General features: G+C 31.5%; 1 protein-coding gene across 3 annotated transcripts in view; it reads left to right on the forward strand.

Moving 5' to 3' along the window:
* The window catches only part of LOC139517341 (sodium/potassium/calcium exchanger 4-like), a 76,208-nt gene extending 57,051 nt beyond the window's left edge, over positions 1 to 19,157 (forward strand). For all 3 annotated transcript variants that reach the window (XM_071308278.1, XM_071308277.1, XM_071308276.1), the window contains 11 exons: positions 5,208 to 5,314; positions 10,583 to 10,688; positions 11,064 to 11,160; positions 11,931 to 12,034; positions 12,919 to 12,977; positions 14,041 to 14,131; positions 15,045 to 15,123; positions 15,810 to 15,924; positions 16,331 to 16,443; positions 17,952 to 18,017; positions 18,921 to 19,157. In XM_071308278.1, coding sequence (XP_071164379.1) covers positions 5,208 to 5,314; positions 10,583 to 10,688; positions 11,064 to 11,160; positions 11,931 to 12,034; positions 12,919 to 12,977; positions 14,041 to 14,131; positions 15,045 to 15,123; positions 15,810 to 15,924; positions 16,331 to 16,443; positions 17,952 to 18,017; positions 18,921 to 19,067 — 1,084 coding nt within the window. In that variant the 3' untranslated portion in view covers positions 19,068 to 19,157. The remainder of the gene's footprint in view (positions 1 to 5,207; positions 5,315 to 10,582; positions 10,689 to 11,063; positions 11,161 to 11,930; positions 12,035 to 12,918; positions 12,978 to 14,040; positions 14,132 to 15,044; positions 15,124 to 15,809; positions 15,925 to 16,330; positions 16,444 to 17,951; positions 18,018 to 18,920) is intronic.
* Positions 19,158 to 24,612: the final 5,455 nt, after the last annotated feature.

Consider the following 24,612-nt stretch of genomic DNA (forward strand, 5'->3'; position numbering starts at 1 on the left):
CACATGCTTGTAAATAACTTAATGATTGATAAATGCATCTCACTATCAAATGCATCATTGATCTTTTATTTAATCAATCATCTGGTAATCACTTTAGACATTTTGATCATGTGATGATAACATTTTCCAAATTTATTAATGCTAGGTTTACCGAAGAGGGACGAAATATACCGAAGGGACAGTCAAACTCATAAATCGAAAATAAACTGACCACGCCATGGCTAAAAATGAAAGAGACACACAGACAAACAATAGTACACATGACACAACATAAAAAACTAAAGAATAAACAACACGAACCCCACCAAAAACTAGGGGTGATCTCAGGTGCTCCGGAAGGGTAAGCAGATCCTGCTCCACATGTGGCACCCGTCATATTGCTTCTGTGATAACGAACATTTCCAACCATTTCATGTTTTTGGAATTTGATGCGACTGTCATACAAGTAAAAGGTTTAGCTAGCTATAAAACCAGGTTCAATTCACCATTTTTCAACATAAGAAAATGCCTGTACCAAGTCAGGAATATGAAAGTTGTTATCCATTCGTTTGATGTGTGTGAGCTTTTGATTTTGCCATTTGATTAGGGAAAAAGTAAAATCACAAAAATACGGAACTTATAGGAAAATTCAATCGGAAAATCCCTAATCACATGGCAAAATCAAATGACAAAACACATCAAACGAATGGACAACAACTGTCATATTCCTGACTTGGTACAGGCATTTTCAAATGTACAAAATGGTGGATTGAACCTTGTATTATAGCACTAAACCTCTCACCTTTACGACAGTCTCATCAAATTCCGTTATATTTACAACGATGTGTGAACAAAACAGACATAATATATAAAACAGTCAAAATGTGGGTACAGCAGTCATCACTGTGTTACAATCTTAATCTATCTAACTCTTTTTCATCTTGTAACAGTATTAAAACATTTGACTTTTCTACTCTTTACACAAGTATTCCACATTCCAAACTAAAAGACAAATTGAAAGAGTTGGTATTACTTTGCTTCATAAAAAAGAATGGCCAACGTAGATACAAGTATCTTGTCTTAGGGAGGGATAAATCATACTTTGTAAAGAATCACTCTGATTCAAACAAAAAATTCTCTGAAACCGATATTATCAAGATGCTTGATTTCTTGATTGACAACATATTTGTAACGTTCGGAGGACGTGTTTTTCAACAGACTGTCGGCATCCCAATGGGAACAAACTGTGCCCCTCTACTTGCCGACTTGTTTCTTTATTATTATGAGGCTGACTTCATGCAGGAACTTCTTAGGAAGAAAGATAAGAAGTTAGCAATATCCTTTAACTCTACTTTCCGCTATATAGATGACGTTCTTTCACTAAACAATTCAAAATTTGGTGACTATGTGGAACGCATCTATCCCATCGAATTGGAGATAAAGGATACTACAGATACAGTTAAGTCGGCTTCATATCTTGACTTTCATCTAGAAATTGACAATGAGGGTCGGTTGAAAACAAAACTTTACGACAAAAGAGATGATTTCAGCTTTCCAATTGTGAACTTTCCATTTCTAAGTAGCAACATTCCAGCAGCACCTGCATACGGGTTGTATATCTCCCAATTGATACGATATTCCCGTGTTTGCATTTCCTATCATGATTTTCTTGATAGAGGGTTACTGCTCACAAGGAAGCTATTAAACCAAGAGTTCCAAATGGTGAAGTTGAAATCATCCTTTCGTAAATTTTACGGACGCCATCACGAGTTGGTTGACCTTTATGGAATAACCGTTTCACAAATGATATCGGATATGTTCCTTACGTCGTAACTACAATCCCCTTCCCTTTCATGAATGTGACCTACAGAATTAGACTATTTACCGGATTTGTAATCACATAAGCAACACGACGGGTGCCACATGTGGAGCAGGATCTGCTTACCCTTCCGGAGCACCTGAAATTACCCCTAGTTTTTGGTGGGGTTCGTGTTGTTTATTCTTTAGTTTTCTATGTTGTGTCATGTGTACTATTGTTTTTCTGTTTGTCTTTTTTATTTTTAGCCATGGCGTTGTCAGTTTGTTTTAGATTTATGAGTTTGACTGTCCCTTTGGTATCTTTCGTCCCTCTTTTAAAACAAACAATTTAACAAAAAAGCACACAAGCATCTATCAAATCAAAAACACATTCATTGCTTCACGTGTCTGACGTCAGAAAATGTATACGTCACATAGGAAGAATTGTGTCGTTCAATGTTTTAATACACAAAACAATTTTATAATTTCACATGGGGACTTTCCGTTTTGAATTTTCCTCGGAAACTTGTATTTTTATCATTTTACTTTTTGCTGTGCAATCATAAACATATTTCTAGTTCCATAGATATCTTATGACAGACGCCTTATTCCAAACTAAAGTCAGTTATATTGCTTTTCAATTAAAGGCTTTCTTGACAAGTATTTCATTACCATAACATAGAAACCAGAATGAAGCATCGCACTTAATTGTATGTGTCGATCATTCTGTAACACTTGGTTTGATGTATGGTCTTTATTATTAAGCTGAGACTGTCAGGCAGAATATATGAATCTTAAGTTAAAATCAATTCATATTTTTGTATCAACAAAAACAACGTTTAATTACGATGATGTATATGAAATATAGCTATTGAACTATAACTGAATCAAATAAATCGATCCTCCACAATGAACAACAACTAACTAATAGAATAAGACCCGGCTGAAATACATTTTCAATTGTGAGAGCTATAGCTGAACTTTTTGAAGAGAATACATTGCTTGAAGACGAAAGTATATGACTTTTTTTGGTTTACATCCATATTGGTCACAATGTATAAATACATTAATAAATTACTTAAGAATAGAATGCTTCTTTTTTTTTTTTTTTTTTTTAACTTTATTGGGGTGTAAAAGCATTGACCGAAGTACATTTTGTATGAAACGCGGGAGCGCTTCATTCTAAAAATGTGCGCACGGTCAACGCTTTTACAACCCTATGAAGTAACAAAAAGAAGCATTCAATACTTATAATTACATTTTTAAGCTTTGATAATGAAAACACGATTTTTATCAAGTTTTTATTTGATTTACCTGTGCACTTTGTTGTGGGACCTCGTGTCATCATGAATGATAAATTTTATTGTGTAATGAAGTTGCTTAAGGAATAACGCGAGATTACAGTGTAGCCAATCAAAATAACGTATTATAATAACATACATCTAATATAATTATATTCAAATAACGTCAAAATAATGATGAATGAAATGCATATTCATTATTCATATACAATATATGTATATTGTACTCGCTACGAAACAGGAGAAAAGCTCGGCAGAGCCTCGCTTTTCGTCCCGTTTCTAAAGTTCATACAAATAAATTTTATGTTTTCCGACAATGTACATATTGTTTTTTTTCCTGAAATTACTCCCAACACTTGAAACTTTAGTTATGAAAACAAAATAATTATCTCTAATTTCTCAAAGAAATCGACATCGCTGAAACGCGGACCGCGAAGAGGACCCCAAAATAACTGGATAGGAATCAGAAATATTCATATTATCGCTTGCTCAACGTGGAAGTAGGGTAACATGAGACTTTATTTGTACAAGTGCAAATAAAGCAAAAAATTATTTATATAGCTGTTATTTTTACAATAGTTGGTTAATTGCAGGATAATTTTCTTATGGGATGATGGTGAGTTTAAAAATAGGGACAAGGAAAATTCCAAAAGAAAAAACAAACCGAACAAACCATGTAAAATTGAAAAACGAAGGAAAGACAAACGCAGAAAACTATAAAACAATTTTTTTTTAAATTCAGTTTTTATATTAGGTGTTTCACAAGGGTTATCAGCTCTTGCAACAAATGTGGAAAGTTACGGTTTGTTCATTGTTAGAACACATTCAGTAATATGTCTTATTCTTTGAGGTCGCAATCGAGGAATAGATGACGGAATAGTGAATCCAATAAATGTAACATAACTTTGACAGATATATCACACGTCGATCTACACAATAATGACGGTTTCAGTATTGATTCTTTGTTCTGACGTTGTTAATCATATTTATTACGTGTCATAGTGGGCTTTTATTTGTCATTGTTAATTACCTTTACTGTTCTGTTTTTTTTTATTATTATGGTAAAACCATTATGTGTTATGGTAATTTTTTGTATCCTTGTTTTCATTTTTGCAATATGTGATTTGTTCATACGGATTTCACATATGTTTATTTTTATAGCATTTAGGATTACAACACAATGTTATCTGCTGTTCTCCTAATTTGACATTATTACCTACTGTATCGGTTTGTTTTGTTCACACATTGTTATTAATATAAGAAATTGCATGCGACTGTCACACAAGTGAGACGTTTAGCTAGCTTTAATACCAAACTAGGTTTAATTCACTATTTTCCTACATAATAAAATGCCAGTACCAAGTCAGGAAAATGACAGTTGTTTTCCATTCGTTTGAACTAGGTGAGTTCCAGATTTTGTCATTTGATTAGGGACTTTCCGTTTTGGTTTTTCCTTGGAGTTGTATTTTTTTACTTAAATATTTGTTCATCACCTTTGTTTTCCTTTGCAAATAATTTCCCCGTAACTAAGAAATTAAATATTAACACGAATGAACTTTTAGAAAAGAACACGTTATATTTTGATATATTATTATCTGACCAATGTTTGCATCAAAGCAAAGTATATTTGATGATAAAATGGAATTCTAAAAATGTTGATGCAGTTTCGAATACTAGTTATGCTTCCAGTAGTGCGTATATCATTAGTGTAATGCCAAAGCGATAGACATGTTGATCGGTTTATTTTATCTGACTCATACTTTTTTATGTTATTTAAAACAAACTAAGAGCTTGTTTCTTGATTAACATCTAGGGAATATTCGTAATTACAGTACACGAATATTTTATTAATTTAGTTTCATACGGTAGATTTGACTATGATACTTTCTTCATAATCTGGACTTTTTAACTCAACTTGTCTGCATCTATAGCATGATTAATTACATAATAACCCAATACATTATGGGTATTAAAAGATCTCAGAAAATTATCATGGAAAACCGATTTATTGTTGATTAGTTCTACAGGACCCCAAAGTGCGCATAAAAAAATAGAAAAACAGGAATTGTTGCTGAGTTTTATTTTATGTTCATTTTGTTATCTAATCGTATTGATCTTGTTCTCTTTTAGATATAATACATTTCTGCAATCTTGGTTTGCTAACAAGATAGACCAAATAATGTCTTCCAATATTTTACCAATAAATGGTGCTAAAAGAGCTTTTCCTGGAGATTATGGTATGTTTTAGCATGTTAGTCATAGGTTTAGACTCCTCTCAAGATAATGTAAACAAACCACTCACTATGCAAGATCAGAAGTACAGATAAGGAACCACATATAACTGGTTTTCAGACAAAAACATCGTATTCCTTTAGTCGTCCTTCATTACTACAGACAATAAATTAATTCAACTCAACGATTTTCTGTTACGTAATTAGAAACATTACATACATATTTATCTGCTTGCATTGTTCATTTTGACATACGGCCTTACCAAAATTAATCTAATGGCAATATTCTAAGTGCAATACCCTGATGCTATGTCTCGAAGGAATCACATACTGTTTTTCAAGACATAGAATATTACAAACGACTTCAGTTTATTACCTTACAAAATAAAATTCCTCAAGCTAAAGTATTGAATAGTTGCATATTTATTCCTATTTCAAGATACAAAATAAACTTCCGTTATTTAAATCACAGTGTACATAGTTGTCAAAAATAGATGTATTTCCTTCTGTACAAAAACAAGGAAATGATATCTACTTACGCTATAACTTATTGCTGTCTATCATTCTTGTTCGATTCCAAGCTATTGTTCAATAAGTATGGTAGCAATAAACAGTTAGGAAAAAATATTAAAACTTGCCCTAATACATTTTACCATCCCCTTTTCAGTGCTTTCTGACAATATTAAGCCTACTGTTTGTGTCATGTATAGAATCAGAATCTTTCATAGATTTTATATCCAGAATATAAAATGGTAAAATATAATTTATTTTGGGCGTATCCATGGCAACAATCTGCATTTACTTGTCATAAAATATTGCAAAAAGGGTGGAAAAGATGTCACATATTTCCCCAAAATTTGGCTAAAAGTAGAATTTAAATCCCTTGAAGTAATACCTTTTCTGAAACTGTGCACATATATCTTTCAATGAATCCAATGAAAATCATATGTTTTTTCATCTCATTTTTCTGTAAAATTGCGTCAAAAACTTCGTGTAGAAAAAAAAGTGTTTGTAAACAAGACATTTTTTTCATGACCGATGGCCGGTCTAGCTATGAAAATACGGAGAGCCAAACAGAATAGCCCATAAAACATGAAAAATATAATCTTGATGTTCTTATAAACCATCTTTGAAGGCTAAATTAGTACTCAGCTGTCTAAAAATGAATTTTATTACACAATAACTTTTATATTTGAAAAATTCACCGGGGCCAAAATGCGAAACCAAATTTCTAACTGCGTATTGCTACCTCATTCTGATAGTCCAAATACATTTGTCATGCTTAAATGTATACACAAATACGCACATTTGAGTTACATAAAGAATAAGTGACCTAGAGAGCTGTTTAAAATCTTTCACATAATCGCCTAAAACAATTGCTCAAGGATTTCAAACATCTTGGTTTTAGTGTTTGAAAGGTTCACAATAATATCCATTAAAGTTTTGGCTTTGATATGTTATTGAGCTAATTTAGCTTTAAGATGTTGTATTACAAGGTTATCAAAGGTACCAGGCTTCACATCATGTAGTCTTTCATGTGAAAATTGGCTGTTTTCCTATAAACAAGATAGGAATATAATTATCCAAAAGATAATAAATAAATGTCCCCTCTGTATACTACTCATAAGATTTTCAACATCATTTGTTGCATTATCTAGTTGTTGAATTTTACAACATTGAAGTGTAACAGACACGAATTTAAAACTTGCTATCTCAATTTCTGTTTATTCTTTGCACCTTTGTTGAAAATTAGTTTTCAAAACTTTGTCCATGATTTTTTTTCTCCTGCTGAAATGACAGTCAGTGAGGTGCACGCTCAAAAGTTCATATCTTGCGTTATGTAATACAAGAAAGATTGATTAATTGTCTTTTTTTTTTATCAAATTGACACGCAATATGCAATCAGCAGGATGCATAATGTGGAGATCGTATCAATCTGCTTTCATTGCGTTCATCTAGGGCTCTTTTTAAAACATCTTCTAAACCCTCAGAAATTTCCCCTGTTTTGAAAAATATCCGATTTGGAAATTTCAAATCGAACGATTTAATATTGTGGTGTTTTATGCATGCCTGAGATCAAGAATTAGTACTTGTTATTATGTATCGGTGGAAAACTCGTTTAAGTAGTTTGAAATATGCTGTATCAATAGTCTGTCAACACTATCAATAGTCTGTCAACACTATCAATAGCCTGTCAACACTATCAATAGTCTGTCAACACTATCAATAGTCTGTCAACATTTCTGAAGCGGTTTTGCAAAGCAAACGTCTACCCTTCAACATACTTGTAATACGTCATCCAATATACCCATGATTTTTCTAATATCAGTCAAAATTATAGACTTTTCTTCCGTTTGACCACCTTTGTAGAACTCACTTCTTGCCTCAATTTTAATTTGATTTCGTCCTGAATAAGCATAACATATTTCCACTAGAATTCAGGCAAAAAACAATCGATTATTGAACCAATAAAGACAACAGTAGTATTACGCCGTTCAAAAGTCGATTAAGCGAAAACAAACCAAAAACCCATCAACTTTAAGAGGAAAACAACGGAACAACAGAAACACTGAACTGCTACAAAAACAAATGCCAACATACATAGAAACGTACTATTATATACCAACTGCCGTATTCCTACCTTTTAAGAAAAAACATGGTGGATTGAACCTGGTTTTATGGCTAGCCAAACCTCCCGCTTATACGGAAATGGTAAAACACATTGTCATCATTACGGGACAGAAATACAGTACAAATAAACACAAGAACAATATGGACAGAGAGCACTACATACATAAATAATACATAATATAATAGTATGTGACAACATGTTAAGCACAGAATAGCAACGGACATCTTCCCTGAATTTACTACAGTAAACCTGAAAAAAACCACTTTTTTCTTCTTATTTAACTGATTTCTTACAGACCACTATTTAGAATTACAACTTAAGGTGTCGTGGGTGTCTTTCGCCATCTTGGATTGTAAAAAACAGAGAATCTAAGGTCCAGATTTTCAATCAAGTTAGCAAAATTAGATGCAGGAATGCAGATAACTAATGTGAATTTGCATTTAAAGAACAAATTTATAAGATTACAACTTATAAATATTAATATTTGTGCAAGTGGTGATTAGTTCTGCTTGAATTTTAATATTTTTAAATTGGCATTTTAAGGGCAGATAACTCTGAAATTGTGCATTTTCTGAAGGAATCTAAATGAAATTTTGATATTTCGTATTTTAGCCGAAAAAAACGCAAAGCATTTTAGAAAAGCTATCTTCGCGTATTTTTTTTTTTTACAGTTCTATCATTTAATTGGGCTTCTGATCACATAATGCTGATTTTTCCTGTATGATCTATACAAAATGTGTCATTTTCTTACGACCTGTAACTTGAGAAAATGCACGCTGACCTTTCAATTTTATGATATTTTTGAACATATATCAATAAATACTACGTTTTGGCAAAGTATGAACAAAATTAAATTCTATCATTTTGAATTTAGACTCCCATACCACCTTAAGCGAATCTAAATACAAATATTATTATTTTTCTGCATATGCAGAACGTAGTGGGGTAAACTGTTTAAGGGGGCGCTCAACCTTAGACAACACAATACTAGAAGAAACTGAAAAACAATGAACGAAAAAACAATATGATACACAACAACATACCACATCTTTGAATAACGGGTTCCTGGCCTGCGACAGACACAGTCAGAATATGGCGAGGTTTAGCATAACTGCGGGCTCAGATTCTTGCACACTGGTTTAACAGCACAACGAACAGAATATAAAAAATCAGTTCAATAGGGTTAAACTGATTAGATCGATACAAAGCAAAATAAACAACAAACTAACCAATTAACAACACAGAGTACCGATTTGGGAATACTTGCAGTAACTGACATCAAGTCCCAAGCCAATAAAAACTAATTAAATATCATGTATCCAAGGCAAAACAAGTAGAACTATTTGTTGATAATATATTTGTTTGCCTTTGCCTTTCAGTTTTACCAAATCCAAAATCAAATAATATTTAGGAAACAAAATGCCGAAGAATTGTTACAAAACTTGTCCTTAAATTAGTATTCAATTAATATCTCCTTTAAAAGATATAATTCCTCAGAGACATCTTAGATTATTTCTCTACATTAATTTGTTCAAATTCATAATATAATAGCCAACTTCCTTATGCCTTTTCATATAATCAAACGATTTCTGATCGTTGATGACATGACCAATTTAAAGCTCTTTGACAGTTTTCACCAGCCCAGTAGTCAGCACTTCGGTGTTGACATGAATATCAATTATATTGTCATTTTATAAATTTTCTGTTTACAAAACTTTGAATTTTTCGAAAAACTAAGGATTTTCTTACCCCAGGAGTAGATTACCTTAGCCATATTTGGCACAACTTTTAGGAATTTTTGATCCTCAATGCTCTTCAACTTTGTATTTATTTGGCTTTTTAACTATTTTGATCTGAGCGTCACTGATGAGTCTTATGTAGACGAAACGCGCGTCTGGCGTATAAAATTATAATCCTGGTACTTTTGATAACTATTTACGAGCACTATTATGACTAGGATGACTATTGATGAATATCGTTATTGACTGCGAATGTTTTCCTGTGGTCGAATCTCAACTTCGATCTCTACTTTGTCCACCGAACAAAAATTTCCATGAAAACCCTTTATCTCGACCTTTGGCGTTAACTTACCACAAATGATTCTCAAGCTATAGTAAATTAAACTTATCAACTTCCTCAACAATATTAGGAAGATAACCAATTGTATCGATATATAATTTACGTTTTATACAACCATCACGAATATACTGGCCGCCATATGATGTCGTATATCTGATTATACAAGTTACATAATTGAACAGTTTGCATTCATGTCATTATTCTTTTAGTTTTGTTTATTACTAGTTCTGTTGAGCTCTTATGGTGAGTCATGATCAGGTATGTTACTATGATGTTAAAGACCCATTGGTGTCCTTTGGCTGTTATCTGCTATTTGGTCGTGTTGTTGTCTCTTTAACAAATTCCCCATGTCCATTCCAAATTTTATGTTACCTACTACTAAACATAAGTTATCGCAAAAAAAGTTGATGCATGCATAATTAGCTCGTAGTCATGTTTTGATGTCCTAACATTTCATAGCTGGTCATATTGAATATCTTATCATAAAATCTTACACTTAAATGAATCTAAACTCGGAGTATCAAAAGAACAATTGAAGAACTGACTTTTGCTTTATTTTGTAGAGGTTTTCACAGATGAGGATGACGAGGTCTTCACTGCTATAGAAACAAAGAAATGGCGTGATAGAGAACTTCCTCCAGATGAATATGCAAAATCAACACAAATCAAGTATAAATGAAATTGTTAACACAATGTTTAGTTGGTATACCAGTTATGATGGTTGATATATTCTAAAATAAGGGACGAAATTATTTTGTGTATTTACGGAATCCTTGGTACACGATTGTATATCCATCAAAATTTTGATAAGTTCTCAAATTTTCTTTGATCAAATATCTTCTTGATAGTTGTCATTAATCAAAATATAACTCCTTGGATATTATAAATTTATATTATTTTAATACTTGCTTTTCGTGTATTTTAGAGTTGTGGTCTGTAAGAGTATTATCTAACAGTTACGTTTTTATAATGGTAAAGTGAACATTCCAAAAAAAATATCATAAATTAGTTTACTTTATTTCATTTAAATCTCTTTACTTACAGACCGCATTTCTGTGATTTTGTCTTTCGTATGATGATGATGAAGAAGTTTAAATCTCTGACAAGATTCCGGTCTGCGGCCTGTCTCATTATATCGTATGTAAGTAAATTTGATATAAGAACATATAACTTGTAAAATAAATCTCGATAATGTTTACACATTTTGAAATTGATGTTTATACTAAATACAATAAACTATGTATTCAAATAGAGTATCAATATTCTTCCATAAGTTAACATTGTAATTCAGTAACTAAAAGAGGGACGAAAGATACCAAAGGGACAGTCAAACTCGCAAATCCAAAACAAACTGACAACGCCATGGCTAAATATGAAAAAGACAAACAAACAACAGCACACACGACACAACATAGAATATATTGTAAACAACTTTCTATACAAAGTGTGATTGTATATATTGCCATTCAAAACTTTCTCATACGTTCAAAGCAAAAATATCTTGAGTACAGTTTGCTCTTTTGCGTTGTATGTGTTACCTGCTAGGTTGTTTTTTTGGTAATTGCAAGTCAATAAAACAAGCTATTCTACTACAGCTACAGGCAACAAAAACAGTTGTATTAAAAAGAAATCATGTTACTGTTATCTCAATTTCTTTTAAAAGTTATTTTAAGATAATTGAAGTTGAACTTGTATTAAACGAATATGGTCAAGTCATCGTGTTGACTGTCGTATTTAGACCTATTCTTGTTAACTTTTTAATCATTTTGACTTGGATGGAGTTGTCCTATTAGCACTCATATCACATCTTCATATTTAAGTTTTGAAGAAAAAAACGTGTATTATTCTTTAATTTTCGAATACTTCCTAGAGTAAGTTTCAAAAGTAGATTTTTTCTGTCATTCTTTTTAGAGAAAACGAATGCTCAAAGATGAGGCTTACCTGAAAAGACAACAGTTTAGAAAAATGGCTCACAAATCAAGTGTTATGTCTTATACAAGATCGATTCGAGGATGGTATGTAAAATTTTAATACTAGTAAAAACACTGAAGAAAGACATCTTTACGAAAATGCTTTATGTCTAAAAAGGAATTCGACAATGTTTTAAAAAGAATGATTTGACCGGACTATATCTCGGGGTTTTCTATGATTACAAACTCTCAAAACCACATACAAAGGAAAATTTCAGGAATTAATGATAGGAGAACGTAAAGTACTTCATGTCAAATCTGAAATAATGCTGCTGACCCCAACGATTACATTTTTCGAGACAATATATGTTTTCACATATCATCAGCAATTTTAAACAACGGGTGCAACTAAGGGATCAGGAAATTCGTTTTCTTCCTTAACTGCTATTCGTGTTGTTATTTTTTTGCTCATTGTTAGGTTTTATATTATGTTATAATATGTTTTGTCATTCTTCGTTAAAACTTGTTAAAAAATTTAAGTCGTATAAGCAGATAATTAGGTTGGTTAACATGGTACAATAACATATTTGGAATAAGATAATCGAACAAAGCACAATGTAAAAAAGAAAAAGTTAGATGTTTAAAAATATCAAATAGTGAACAAACTAAAGAATTGTCAGACCCAAACCCCTTAAACTTAAAGCTATAAGTATTTCAATCAAAATCAAAAACAACACCAGGTGACGATTAACCATATACTATATACTCATTATCAATCAAAAACTTCAAAACCTCAATTCATTTTGATAATGAACAGTAATAACTACAGTGTATGATTACCGATACCTCACTTGATACTTTGAATGTGGAATATATTAGAAACAGATTATTTATGTAATAAGTTTGCAAGTTCATATTTCATAATTCATAAGAATTACAAAGAATTTATAGTTTTCGAATTATTGCATTGTTTTAAAAAATCATTGAAGGTTTAACATAACGATGGAAGGAGAAGATTGGGACTATTGGAGAAAAGTTCCTAGTTTAGGTATAGTATACAATATTCAGATAATATTGCGGTTGTTGATAAAAAAGGATATGTGATGTGCGTCAATGAGACAACAAAACGATTATCTAATCAAACCAATAATATTCATTTTAGTAATAACCAATTTTGTAAACTGAAATCATCAATAATAAGTTAATGCAGTACCATATGTAGGTATTTTGCCGTGACAGAATTGATAAACACCGGAAGTGTTGAAATGTCAAAGGCAAGTTATTTGATTCTATTCTTATAACATTGTTCGTTAAATTCATAAAAAGTTTCAACATAAGGATGGAAATTGATGTATGTCTGTATTTTCGCCAAAACTTCTATGACGTACTTCAAAAATTCAAACAAATATGTAAAACAAATTACCAATCACAAATTGTTATAGTCATTGTTTGTGCTATGAATTCAACAACATCTGATTTATAGGCTTGATATGCTATTACGAATTGATTTTGTGGAAATGAGGGAGAAAGATTGACTACAAAAAAAAAGATTGTTAGAAATTAAATTCGTTTATTTTGTTAATGATTTCCATCAAAGGAAAACTATTTTGGAAATCATTTTTAGTGGAAATATATGAGTGAAAAGATTCCAAAGCATGATATGACGCAAAACTGATGTTTGCGAAATAAGGGGGAAATAATTGAATACGTCTATTTTGTTAATGATGTTCAGCATAGGAAAATTATTTTGGAAATATTATTAGCGGAAATGTATGAGTATAAAGATTTTAAAGCATTATATGACGCAAAATTGTTTTTTTGTGAAAATAAGGGAGAAAGATTTTTTTTATAATTGAATCCATTTATTTGGTTAATGATGTCCAGCATAGGAAAATTATTTTGGAAATTATTATTAGCGGAAATATATGAGTAAAAGGATTTCAAAGCATGATGTAACGCATGCAATTTTTATCAAGATTAAATGTCAAAGAAAGAGCATCCAAACAACGCAACAAACCGTAAAAATACAATTGAATGTTATCATATTATCATAAGTAGATGTTTGGACCATGCAAAACCAAATATAATAGATAAACCTGTTTATTTTTCAGACGATGGTTATATTGTTATGACTAAATGGGCACTATCTTACCCTTTGAAGACAGTTTTGTATTATACAGTGCCAGATTGCAGAAAAGAACGGTAATTGAAATTAAAGATCTTAGAACTTTAGATCCCAGAAAATCGTCTCATCTATTGATTGTGCAATTTTGACTGTATGCATTGCAGGAGGACCTTTCTTTAGGATTGCAACCGATATCACTTCTTTTTAAAGTTGATGCGATTTCTCATTTTGTATTTGCTACCTTGATTTGTCGTTTTAATTGATTTTTGTCTTTTTGTTTTTTTCCAAGGCTTTGTCAGGTTTTTTTTCGACTATGAGTTTTTATGTTCCTTTGGTACTTTTCGTCTCTCTTAGGTGAGACTTGGTCAAATTTAAAATACCGTTGCCTTAATTCAAATATACAATTAAGTGTACATGATATGGTTTTTTCAATCGCACACATCGTATCAAACCTTAATGAATGGCAATACTCAATCGGGCACAGCTGTCGGGATTACTTACTTGAGGTTCGGTTTAATGCAAATAAACTCGTCACAGATAGGTCAAATGTGACACTTAAAAGATATAGAAATGTGTTTTATTTAATCATACAGATGTTTTCAACGGCAAATTATTTCATATATTTTTTTTATATTTGAGAAAGCTGACAATTTCTCTTTTTTCCACTGTTGTTCAGTTAATAAATCGATGATTAAAAGTATAATAACAAATAATACCGAACTCCGAGAAAAATTCCAAACGCAAAGTCTCTGAGCAAGGGGAACAACCAATAGCTCAAATGCATCAAACGAATGGATTACAACTGTCATATTCCTGTACGTTTTGGTACAGACAAACGTTTTTTAAATGCAAAATTTGGACTGAACTTATAATTCAAAAGCTGAATAAAAAGACCAATGTTGCTTTACTCATCTTTTTAATAATATTTTTAACAAGTTGTAAGAGCTCATGTAAGAATTGAAACAACAATTAATTCTTTAAACGTTTCAGATGGGAGAACTGGTTTTTGTTGACGTTTGTGATGTCAATAGTTTGGATAGCTTTGTTTTCATATATTATGGTGTGGATGGTAAGTGTTTTTTATTTTTACTTACACATACTAATACCATATCAAGTAGGAGGTTGAAGTTATAAGAAGGGAGATAATTCATCTATTTTCAAACAATGAAACGCATGTACAACAGGTGATGTTAAATTTATCTAACTTTCAGCTGAATTTAAATAAGTCCAGCATGTTTAAACGACGAATCTGTAACTGTAACTAATTAATATAGTATATACAGCTTTTTTTGTTGTATTAAATATAGTATATATGATTCTGGCACAGTATATATATATTGTAATACATTATACGACGACATTTTATTAGATATTTTTGCAACTATACATTAACATTAAAACAACTAATAATCGACCAAAATTGTGCAAACCGGAAATATTTTGCACGCTTTAAACTTTACTCTCAGTGTGTTAAATGTTCGAAAGAGGATGTCAAAATATTCGCAAACAAATGCAAAAATCATGGAACATAAAGTTATTACATGATAGTTTATACTACATTATGCCTACTGATGCAATCTAGGGGTCGCAATTCAGTTTCGATGTTTTTTTTATAAATATATGCATGTTATAGCTTCTACTGCAGTGATATATCAATACGCGCTTTTACTGGAGTCACTTAGTTTTAACAAGGCAGTAGTAAATATGTGTTATTCCTACTAATACAACAGTTTATCAATACGATCAACTTTTTAGGTAACAGTTGTCGGATTCACACTTGATATACCTGATAGTGTTATGGGTATTACATTTCTAGCTGCCGGAACTAGTATACCTGATGCAATGGCTAGTGTCTTTGTAGTTAAGCAAGGCAAGTATATTCCGTAATTCTAGTAAGCACAGAAAATGAAAAACTCACCTTTATACCCAGAATATTTCGGAAGAGAAATATCAATCAGTAATACTTCTTTCTAAACATTGGGAGCAGTTCATGAAATTGTGTAATGTAGTAGGCATATGGAAGATATCAAAATGAATGAGTCGACTCATAATACATATTCATTGCATTTTTAAATTACGACTCGAAACAAAATATTTTCAATGGATATTTTTTTAATATTAAACACATATGTAAACGCAACTTCATTTCATTTATATACTAAGGTAATCGGAAGGTTTGTTTAAAAAGCACAGAAAGACTTCTCCTTCTTAAAACAAAGCCAACTTTTACATAATAGTCATAACTTGACCAAGAGCAAAATTGTTTCTGTTTATAGGTATGGGAGATATGGCGATTTCCAACTGTTTAGGAAGCAACATTTTCGACATCCTTTTAGGTTTATCTTTACCTTGGTTTTTAAAAACTGGAATAGCATATTCTGGAACTACAGTAAGTATTAAATGGCAACTGTTTTTTTCGTCTTCTTTTATTTTTTCATTATATTGTTATATCTAACGGCGACCAAATTGCTCGAATGTAATCTATATTATTGCATTGCAATATAATATTTCCCACAAAAAGTAACCAAAAGTTAGCGTGCAATAAATTCCAATATTGCACCACCAGTGCAATAGATCTGCAAAACTAATGACGTCATTAACTACAAAATCTTAGTTTAAACCAATTTTTACTTTCAAATATTATATTGCTATACAATAAAAGGGTTATTGCATGAATATTAGGGAATATTGTTCCTCGTAGAACATATATTGCACTCGAAAGCTCGTGCAATATAAAATTCTGCTCGGGACAAAATTCTCCAATATTCATGCAATAACCCTTTAGTATAATGAATATATATTTTGTTATAATTTTGACGTATCGTTTGAAGCATTTGATATGTTCTTTTTAATTGTACAGTCGAATGAAAAATAGTTGTTGTGTGTCTCCTAAAAATGAACGTCGAATGAATGAAAATTAAAGAACAGTAATATTGATGTTTGCAAAGAGGATCAACTAATTGTAATTTGTTAATACCAAGAACCATATAATTCAAATGTTTGTGTGTAACGAGTCACATGTTTGAATTTAAGCAATTAAGTGTAATTAGCATCGAACTGACATTGTCTTTCATTTACTATCAAACTCATCAATTGGATCTTGCTGAGTTGCAAGATTGATACAGTTATATATGGGTGAACTCAAATCTTTAATATGTGAATACATGAAAGTGTTACCTTACACGGAAACTCAAAAATCGAAAGTCAAAAACAAACTAATAACGCCATGGCTCAGAAAGAATAGACCAAAAGACAAATAATAGAACACAAAACACAACATAAAAATCGAAATATCAATGAAGTGCTTTTATGTAAACAATTTCAAAAGTTCAAATAAAACTTTAAAATTTGCCTTAAAAAATGGTTAAGCTTGTTTTTGTCCTGATGGTATGAATGAATAAGTCTTACAAACCATTTTAAGACTCAAGTTATTTCAACAATTTAAACACATGCTTCTTGAAGACGTCAACAGTCAATATACGAAATATGTGTACTGATTGATACAGTGGTCCATAATACAAAAATTGGATGTTATTGACTTCTAATAAATGTTTCGTTTTTGGTTATTGTTTTGTCATGAATTAAGTCATTCGGTTTTGTTTTATTCTGCTTTGTTACACATTATCTCATAACGAGGCTATTTATAACTTGTAACTGATTATATACAGTATGTGTTTTAATCATTGCTGATGGTCGTATGGTGACTTAAATACATTTCATTTCAACTGTATTGGATAGTTGTCTCATTTGCAATCCTGCCACTTATCCTTAAACTATCATTATTTAGCTGATTTGATTAATTAAAGAACAGTCATCTATAGTTCTTTTACGATTAAATTTGCATTATAATCTATCAATTAAAAGTTGCTTTGATTTAGTGTCATAATGTGATTTTAGGTTAAAATCAACAGTAATGGTATGCTGTATTCAATCATTTTACTTTTTATCACAGTTATTATCACAGTGAGTATTAACTTGTAAAAAAAGAGGGAGAATATACCAAGTGATAATCAATAACCATTAGTCAAAAAACAAAAAAACTCAATACTAGTACTTCAGCCAAAAAAGAGAAAAACAGACAAAGATATAATAACACTCCGCATAAAATAAAATATTGAGCAAAACAAACCGCATTGAACCTATGGTTAACTCGGGCGCTTCAGCATCGGACGCAGTCGTCTTGCTTATGGCTTGACGTTGTTATAATTAAGTGGCACTACCATCGAGGAAAACGATTATTGGATTGTTGTAACGACGAGTATTACTTATCATATGTGACACAGATATTTCATAATGGTCAACGAAATCAGAAATGAAAAATAATAATGATAAAACTGTATCTTAATTTTCATTACAAAAATGCAAAGTTATTTTTTTATTTTTACTTTCAGTAAGCAATGTAATCGAAAAACAAATTACTGGAAAAATATTCTGAAAAGAACAATAAAACTTTAATCTCAATTTATTGCTCACACATTGAATCAAAAACGTGTGGTTTGGGCATGTCCGATGCGTCTAGAAGCCAAAGAATAAATCGTTTAAAGGCATCAAAACCACATAAACAAATTAATCCAATATATACAATGTAAGATCAACTTTGCCGGGTTGCAACCATGGTTTTAGTAAATGTACATAACTAACAAGGCCCCCTGTATCCTATTTAGATAAATGTCAGTTTCTTCTTAACATTATAATAATTTGCATCCACGAAATGGTTATTGAGAGAAGTTTATGTATTTAAATGCTTGTGTTTATATCTGGACCTGAGCGTAGTGCCTTTATGCTTCATCGATATTTAGTTATTGTAAAATCATTGTGAATATGCATGCTTACTTTTGTTGTAAAATCATTTTTTCTCTTTTTCAGATAGGATCAATTAGTTATTCAGGCTGGCGCCTAACACGCCGTATGGGCATTATGTTTTTAGTATCTTATGCTATTTACGTACTCTTTTCTGTAATGACAGAGTGTAATGTATTTGGTTTTGTCAATCCACCTATGTGCGGTGAATAATAGAACACATATATCACAGTTGTTATGTCAAAATCATTCCATTTCGTCATTAATCAGCAGCAATAGAATTACAAATACCACATTTGACAATCTGGTTTTTATTTTCAATTTCAAATATATGGTTCTAGTACAAAACAGTAAAATAACAAAAACGAACTCGAGGATAATTCAAAACAGAAAGTCCCTAATCAAATGGCAAAATAAAAAAGCTCAATCAAATCAAACGAATAGATAACAACTGTCCTATTCCTGATTTGGTACAGGCATTTTCTTATTTTCTTATGTAGAAAGTGTTGGATTAAATCCGGTTTTATAGGTAGCTATACAGCTCACTTGTATGACAGTCACATGAGAAAAACAAACAGAGAACATAGATTATAATAGGAAAAGATGTCAAAAATAGGGAAACAGCAGTCAAAATTGTGTTATAATCTTTATCACTATACAAACAAACAAATATGTACAAAGAAATTCAAAAAGGCAAGTAGACTTACATATTTGCAAAAATGAAAGACAAGAATACAAATATTTACCATAGAGCAATAACACAATAACGGGATGTATGAGTACCTAGCCACGTCAATTATATATTAAATAGTAAGAGCAATATTTACAAAGACAAATACAGGAATACTATTACACATTGATAAGGGGATAAACAACGTCAGTACTCCGAATTTATACTGTAGACCATCGTGTATTATTCGTACAGAGGAATTTAATAATGAGTAAACTATGTAAAAAAAATCAGTCAGACTTCTGATAGCTCATTCAGAGGCTTATTTCTGGAATAAAATCGAATTTTCATAATCGAATGATTTAAACATTTACCGACATCGGAGTTTTATCGGATGATTTGGTTCAAACATTTTTTTATCAGTTTGATATAAGTCGTCTTCGTATGCCGCACTTGTTTTATTAGTTTAATTCGTGCAGGTTGGGCTTTGCATTAGAAATTTATTTTCTATACGCAAGTACAAATCTCTTTTTTTATGCCAATCGTAAATATTGACTAAGGATACTAGTAGTTTATCCTGAATACATAATTCCCAAACCTAAATAAAATTGTACTGAATTTTTTCACAAGTTGACCTTGTATAAAGATAACAGTAGTATACCGCTGCTCAATAGTCATAATTCGATTTTGCAGAACTAAATCCGGGTAAAAAACTAAAATAAAAACAACAGTAGTATACTGCTGTTCAACACATCAATTTAAAAAAAATGAAAAATAACGCGTGATATAAATGTCATGCGTCCTAGGCTTTCTTTCTTGTAAGTTTCATTTTGTATGTTATTAATTTGAATCAAAAGTAATTGTTTCTAATCAGTAAAAATGTAATCTACTGGGGCGCATAATTGATTTTAAAAAAGGTTTGGTACCATTTTTCTTTGCTTTATAATGTTCATTGTCCTGATACTTTCTTATTTTTGCTATAAGCCCTATAATACCCGAAGCAGATTCCTTGATGGATCTTCCATAGGAAAGCTCAAAGCCAAATATTTGAAAGCGGTGGATTTATAAGAACCGAGTTTGATTGTCTCTCTGGTATCTTTCGACCCTCTTTTGAAGAGCTATATGAAGAAAAATACCTAAAAAAAATAGCCAAATCAATATAAGGCCTACTTTGCCTGAGTAAGTAGAAACGCCAATATAAGACGTTTGCAAATCAGTTCTTCTGAACTGTGGTCCAATCTTTGTCAGTTTTTTTTTATTTAGAAAACGAGTGTTTAAGTTATTAAATTAAAAACAAATGTATAAATATCCATTACATGGGGGTCGAATATGACAAAGTTAGTACATATAATGATAATAGCCATCTCCTATTTACGCTGAGCGAGTTAGGACCTTAGTTTTTAGCTAATAGTCCACCATCACTGGTAGTGACAAAAACTAAGAAAAAGAAAATAACACTTTATTGAATCGTTGTGTCCGAGGCGGCTGAAATTGCTTGCTCAAACCCGAAATCGAAACAAACCAAATCAATCAGCGGTCAAATTTATCTTTTAAGTTAATAATGAATATTTTATTTGCAAAAAGCATATAGAACATGCTATGGCAATACATGATATATACATAATGTGACAAAAGACTGGTAACAGAGAACAATACAATAATAACATACATGTTGTAACTAACCAATGATATCAGATCTAGCTTTCCATGCACCCTTCAAATAGTTACAGAATTTAATTGTTAGAGATCTAGATTAGTTTTCAACAAAGAAGATAGTTTAAAAATAGTAGGCCATGAACAATAATAGCGTGGCATAAACACTATTCTAAGTGCCCTATATGCTTATCATATCAATACAAAATGGAATTCATTCAACATACACAAGGACGCATTTCTCTTGGTATATCAGAGAAGCGACCAACTTCCACATTAAGTTTCAATGTACCACTTCGTAGTTTTGTTGAACAGAGTCGTCTGCAAAAAGTATCAAATAAATTAAAAGACCGTTCAGTTTCACTACATCTTCATTATCTGTGACAGTTATATCTTCAATAATATCATTAATAAAATAGAGGAATAATAAAAGAGGTTCCCCTTGTTTTACTCCTATCAAACTGTTAAAGGCATCAGAAAGAAGTCCATCAGATCTTACTCGGAGACGCACAGACGTATAAATTGATTTAATTATGGCCACAAATTTACTGTTGACTCCATTCCGAAGTAATTTATAAATCAAAATTCTGCTGCTTAATTTGTCGAACGCTTTTCGAAAGTCAACGAAAGCGCAGTATAGTTTCGTTTTTTGTTGAAGAATATGTACAACTATACCATGTAAAACAAAAATAGCATCAATAATTGAATGTCCAGGACGAAAGCAAAATAGATTGTCGATTAGTTAAGCTTCGTCTTCGGACCATTCTAGTAGTCGAGTAGTTAGGATAGACGTGAACAGTTTTGATAAGATGCTCACTAAAACAATGGGTTGATAGTTATTTGGATCGATCAAATGTCCACTCTTAGGAACAGTAATAACAATACCATCTGCCCAAGTATCAGGAAAAGTTCCACTTTCAAAAGTATAGTTGAAAATTTACTTAGAATTGGAGCAAAATATATTGGACTTGCAGCAAACATTTCGTTGATAATTTGGTTATCTCCCGCGATTTAGTTCAATTTTAGTTTTTTGATCGAATTCACTATTTCATCTTCAGTAATTTCAGAGTCTAGGATATCTATGCCTATATTTTCAAAATGTTCATTATTTATTAAGTTCAATACTTCATCACAATGATCGGGTGGATTTTCGCCGAGATTTCTTTCGAAATGTTTTAACATAACATCATTTTCAACTGTGCAACGTGTTCTTTTCGTAGGCCTAATAGTGGACCAAAATTTTAGTGGATCAGTTTTTGCAATATCAAAAAGTTCAATACCCATTCGCCGTTCATAGTTTACTTGGGCTTGCCGTTTTATCCTGTTAAATCGATTTCTAGCATCTATATACGATTGTCCTTCTTTTTTCGGACTTGGAGAAAAATATGACGCTCTGGTTTACACTTTTCGTCAAACCAATTATTTTTTTTCTATATTATTATTGTCCTTTTCAACTAGGACTGATCGACCAAATATTTTAAAAGCACTGTCATATAATATACGAGTGATTTCCCCTACAGCTGTATTCAAATCTTTTTAAAAGAGATGTTGTCTACCAATGAGAACCACGCACTATGCTCTGTTTGTAAGACTTCCATGTAATCACTATTCTTATTTGAATCCAATTTGATATACTTGTGTACCTTGTGATATTTGTTCTATGGACGATTGTTTGAAAAATTAAGTTGAAAAACTTATGGCGAATGATCTGAGAATTCATTAAATTGCAGCACATTAAAGTAACTTATATAAGTTTATAGTCGATTGGCGATACCAGTAAGTAATCGTTCATGCCTCGTCCTCTACTTGTACAAAAAGTAAACTTTCCATCTGAATCGTCACTAAGTCTACCAGTGGCGACAATAAGTCCTGTAGTATAGCAAAGTTGAATAAGCTTACGACCAAAAGATAGATATAGGAAGATGTGTTGTGAGTGCCAATGAGACAACTCTCCATCCAAATAACAATTTTAAAAGTAAACCATTATAGGTCAATGCAAAAGAGTTCACACATTTGTCCAATGAACGTCTACTTTGAATGTTAAGGGGTGTTCTACTTCCTGAACGCTCTCGACATATTTCTCTAAATTATCATCACACAAAACTTCATTAAGTTCACCCACTCGCTTATTCAAATCCGTACATACAAATACTGATCCCATCTCTTTATATTCAAGAACAATGTTTTCAATAATTTCATGAAAATCGTTGTCACAGATCTGATAATACTTTGATTTTTCATGTGGAATGTAGGAAAAGCATATATATATATATATATATATCATTAGCAATGATTACAAATTGCTTATTCAATTTGATAAGGACAATACCACAGTGTAATTTTCTTTCTACCGAGATACCACTACATAAAAAAATGTTTTCAATAAATAGCAATTCCACCTTCATTTCTTGTACCTATATTATTGCTACGATTAATGCAAGATACATTTACAAAACCATCTATTTCGTCTATGTTATTATCAATTTTTACAAATAAAAAGAAAATCATAGCTATTTACTAAATTCAAACTAGATGCTCCGCAGCGCGCAGCTTTATACAACCACAGACTTCGAACCCTGAACATTTGGGCAATGGACACAACATTCAAGATTGATACAGCTCTGAATTTGGATTGTGATTAAATAGTTGACACAACACAGGTTTCTGACACATAATGAATGTGGTCTAAGTACTAAAACTTAAAAACTTTACATTTTAAATTGGACATTCCCTATTATTGTCCAATATCCCAAATCTAAAAATATGGTTAGATTCAGCATATCAAAGGACCCCAAGAATTCAATTTTTGATGAAATCAAATAAAGTTCAATTTTTGACCCTTTAGACCTCAATGTGGACCAATCTGATAACCAGGCCCAAACATAAAAAATCTAAATACATGGTTAGATTAAGCATATATCAAAGAACCCCATATATGCAATTTTTTTTTTAAATCAAACAAAGTTTAATTTTGAACCGCAATTTGGAACAACTTGAAAACTCAGTGTTGGTAGTTTTGCTTTCCTGCGTTTTTTTGGATATCTACTGGCAACTGCTCCGAAATTCCGTAATTTGAATCTTTCAAATTTTTAGCACTTTTTTCACTAGATCTCGACTGTCAAATGAAGCAAATTTTACAAAAATATGTCTAATCTGTTCACCTTTTTTGCCCAAACGGTATGCATCTGTAATATGCAATCTAACAGAATTTTCGATTTTTTAGTTTAGTATCCATGGTAAAACGCGTTGATTGTTTCGGGACAGTTTTCATCTGTAGTTTCAAGAATGTTATAGAAAATAAGATTGTTACACATTGATTTCAATTGAACTTCAATCAATTCGTTTTGTAGTGAAGTAATGTCAGTGCCGAGCCCTAATTACTGAACTGATAATACCCAGTCAAACAGTTTGCTAGCAGCGTTATTGATTCAGTTT

This window comes from Mytilus edulis, chromosome 3 (assembly GCF_963676685.1).
Source record: "Mytilus edulis chromosome 3, xbMytEdul2.2, whole genome shotgun sequence".
NCBI classification, from domain to species: Eukaryota; Metazoa; Mollusca; class Bivalvia; order Mytilida; family Mytilidae; genus Mytilus; species Mytilus edulis.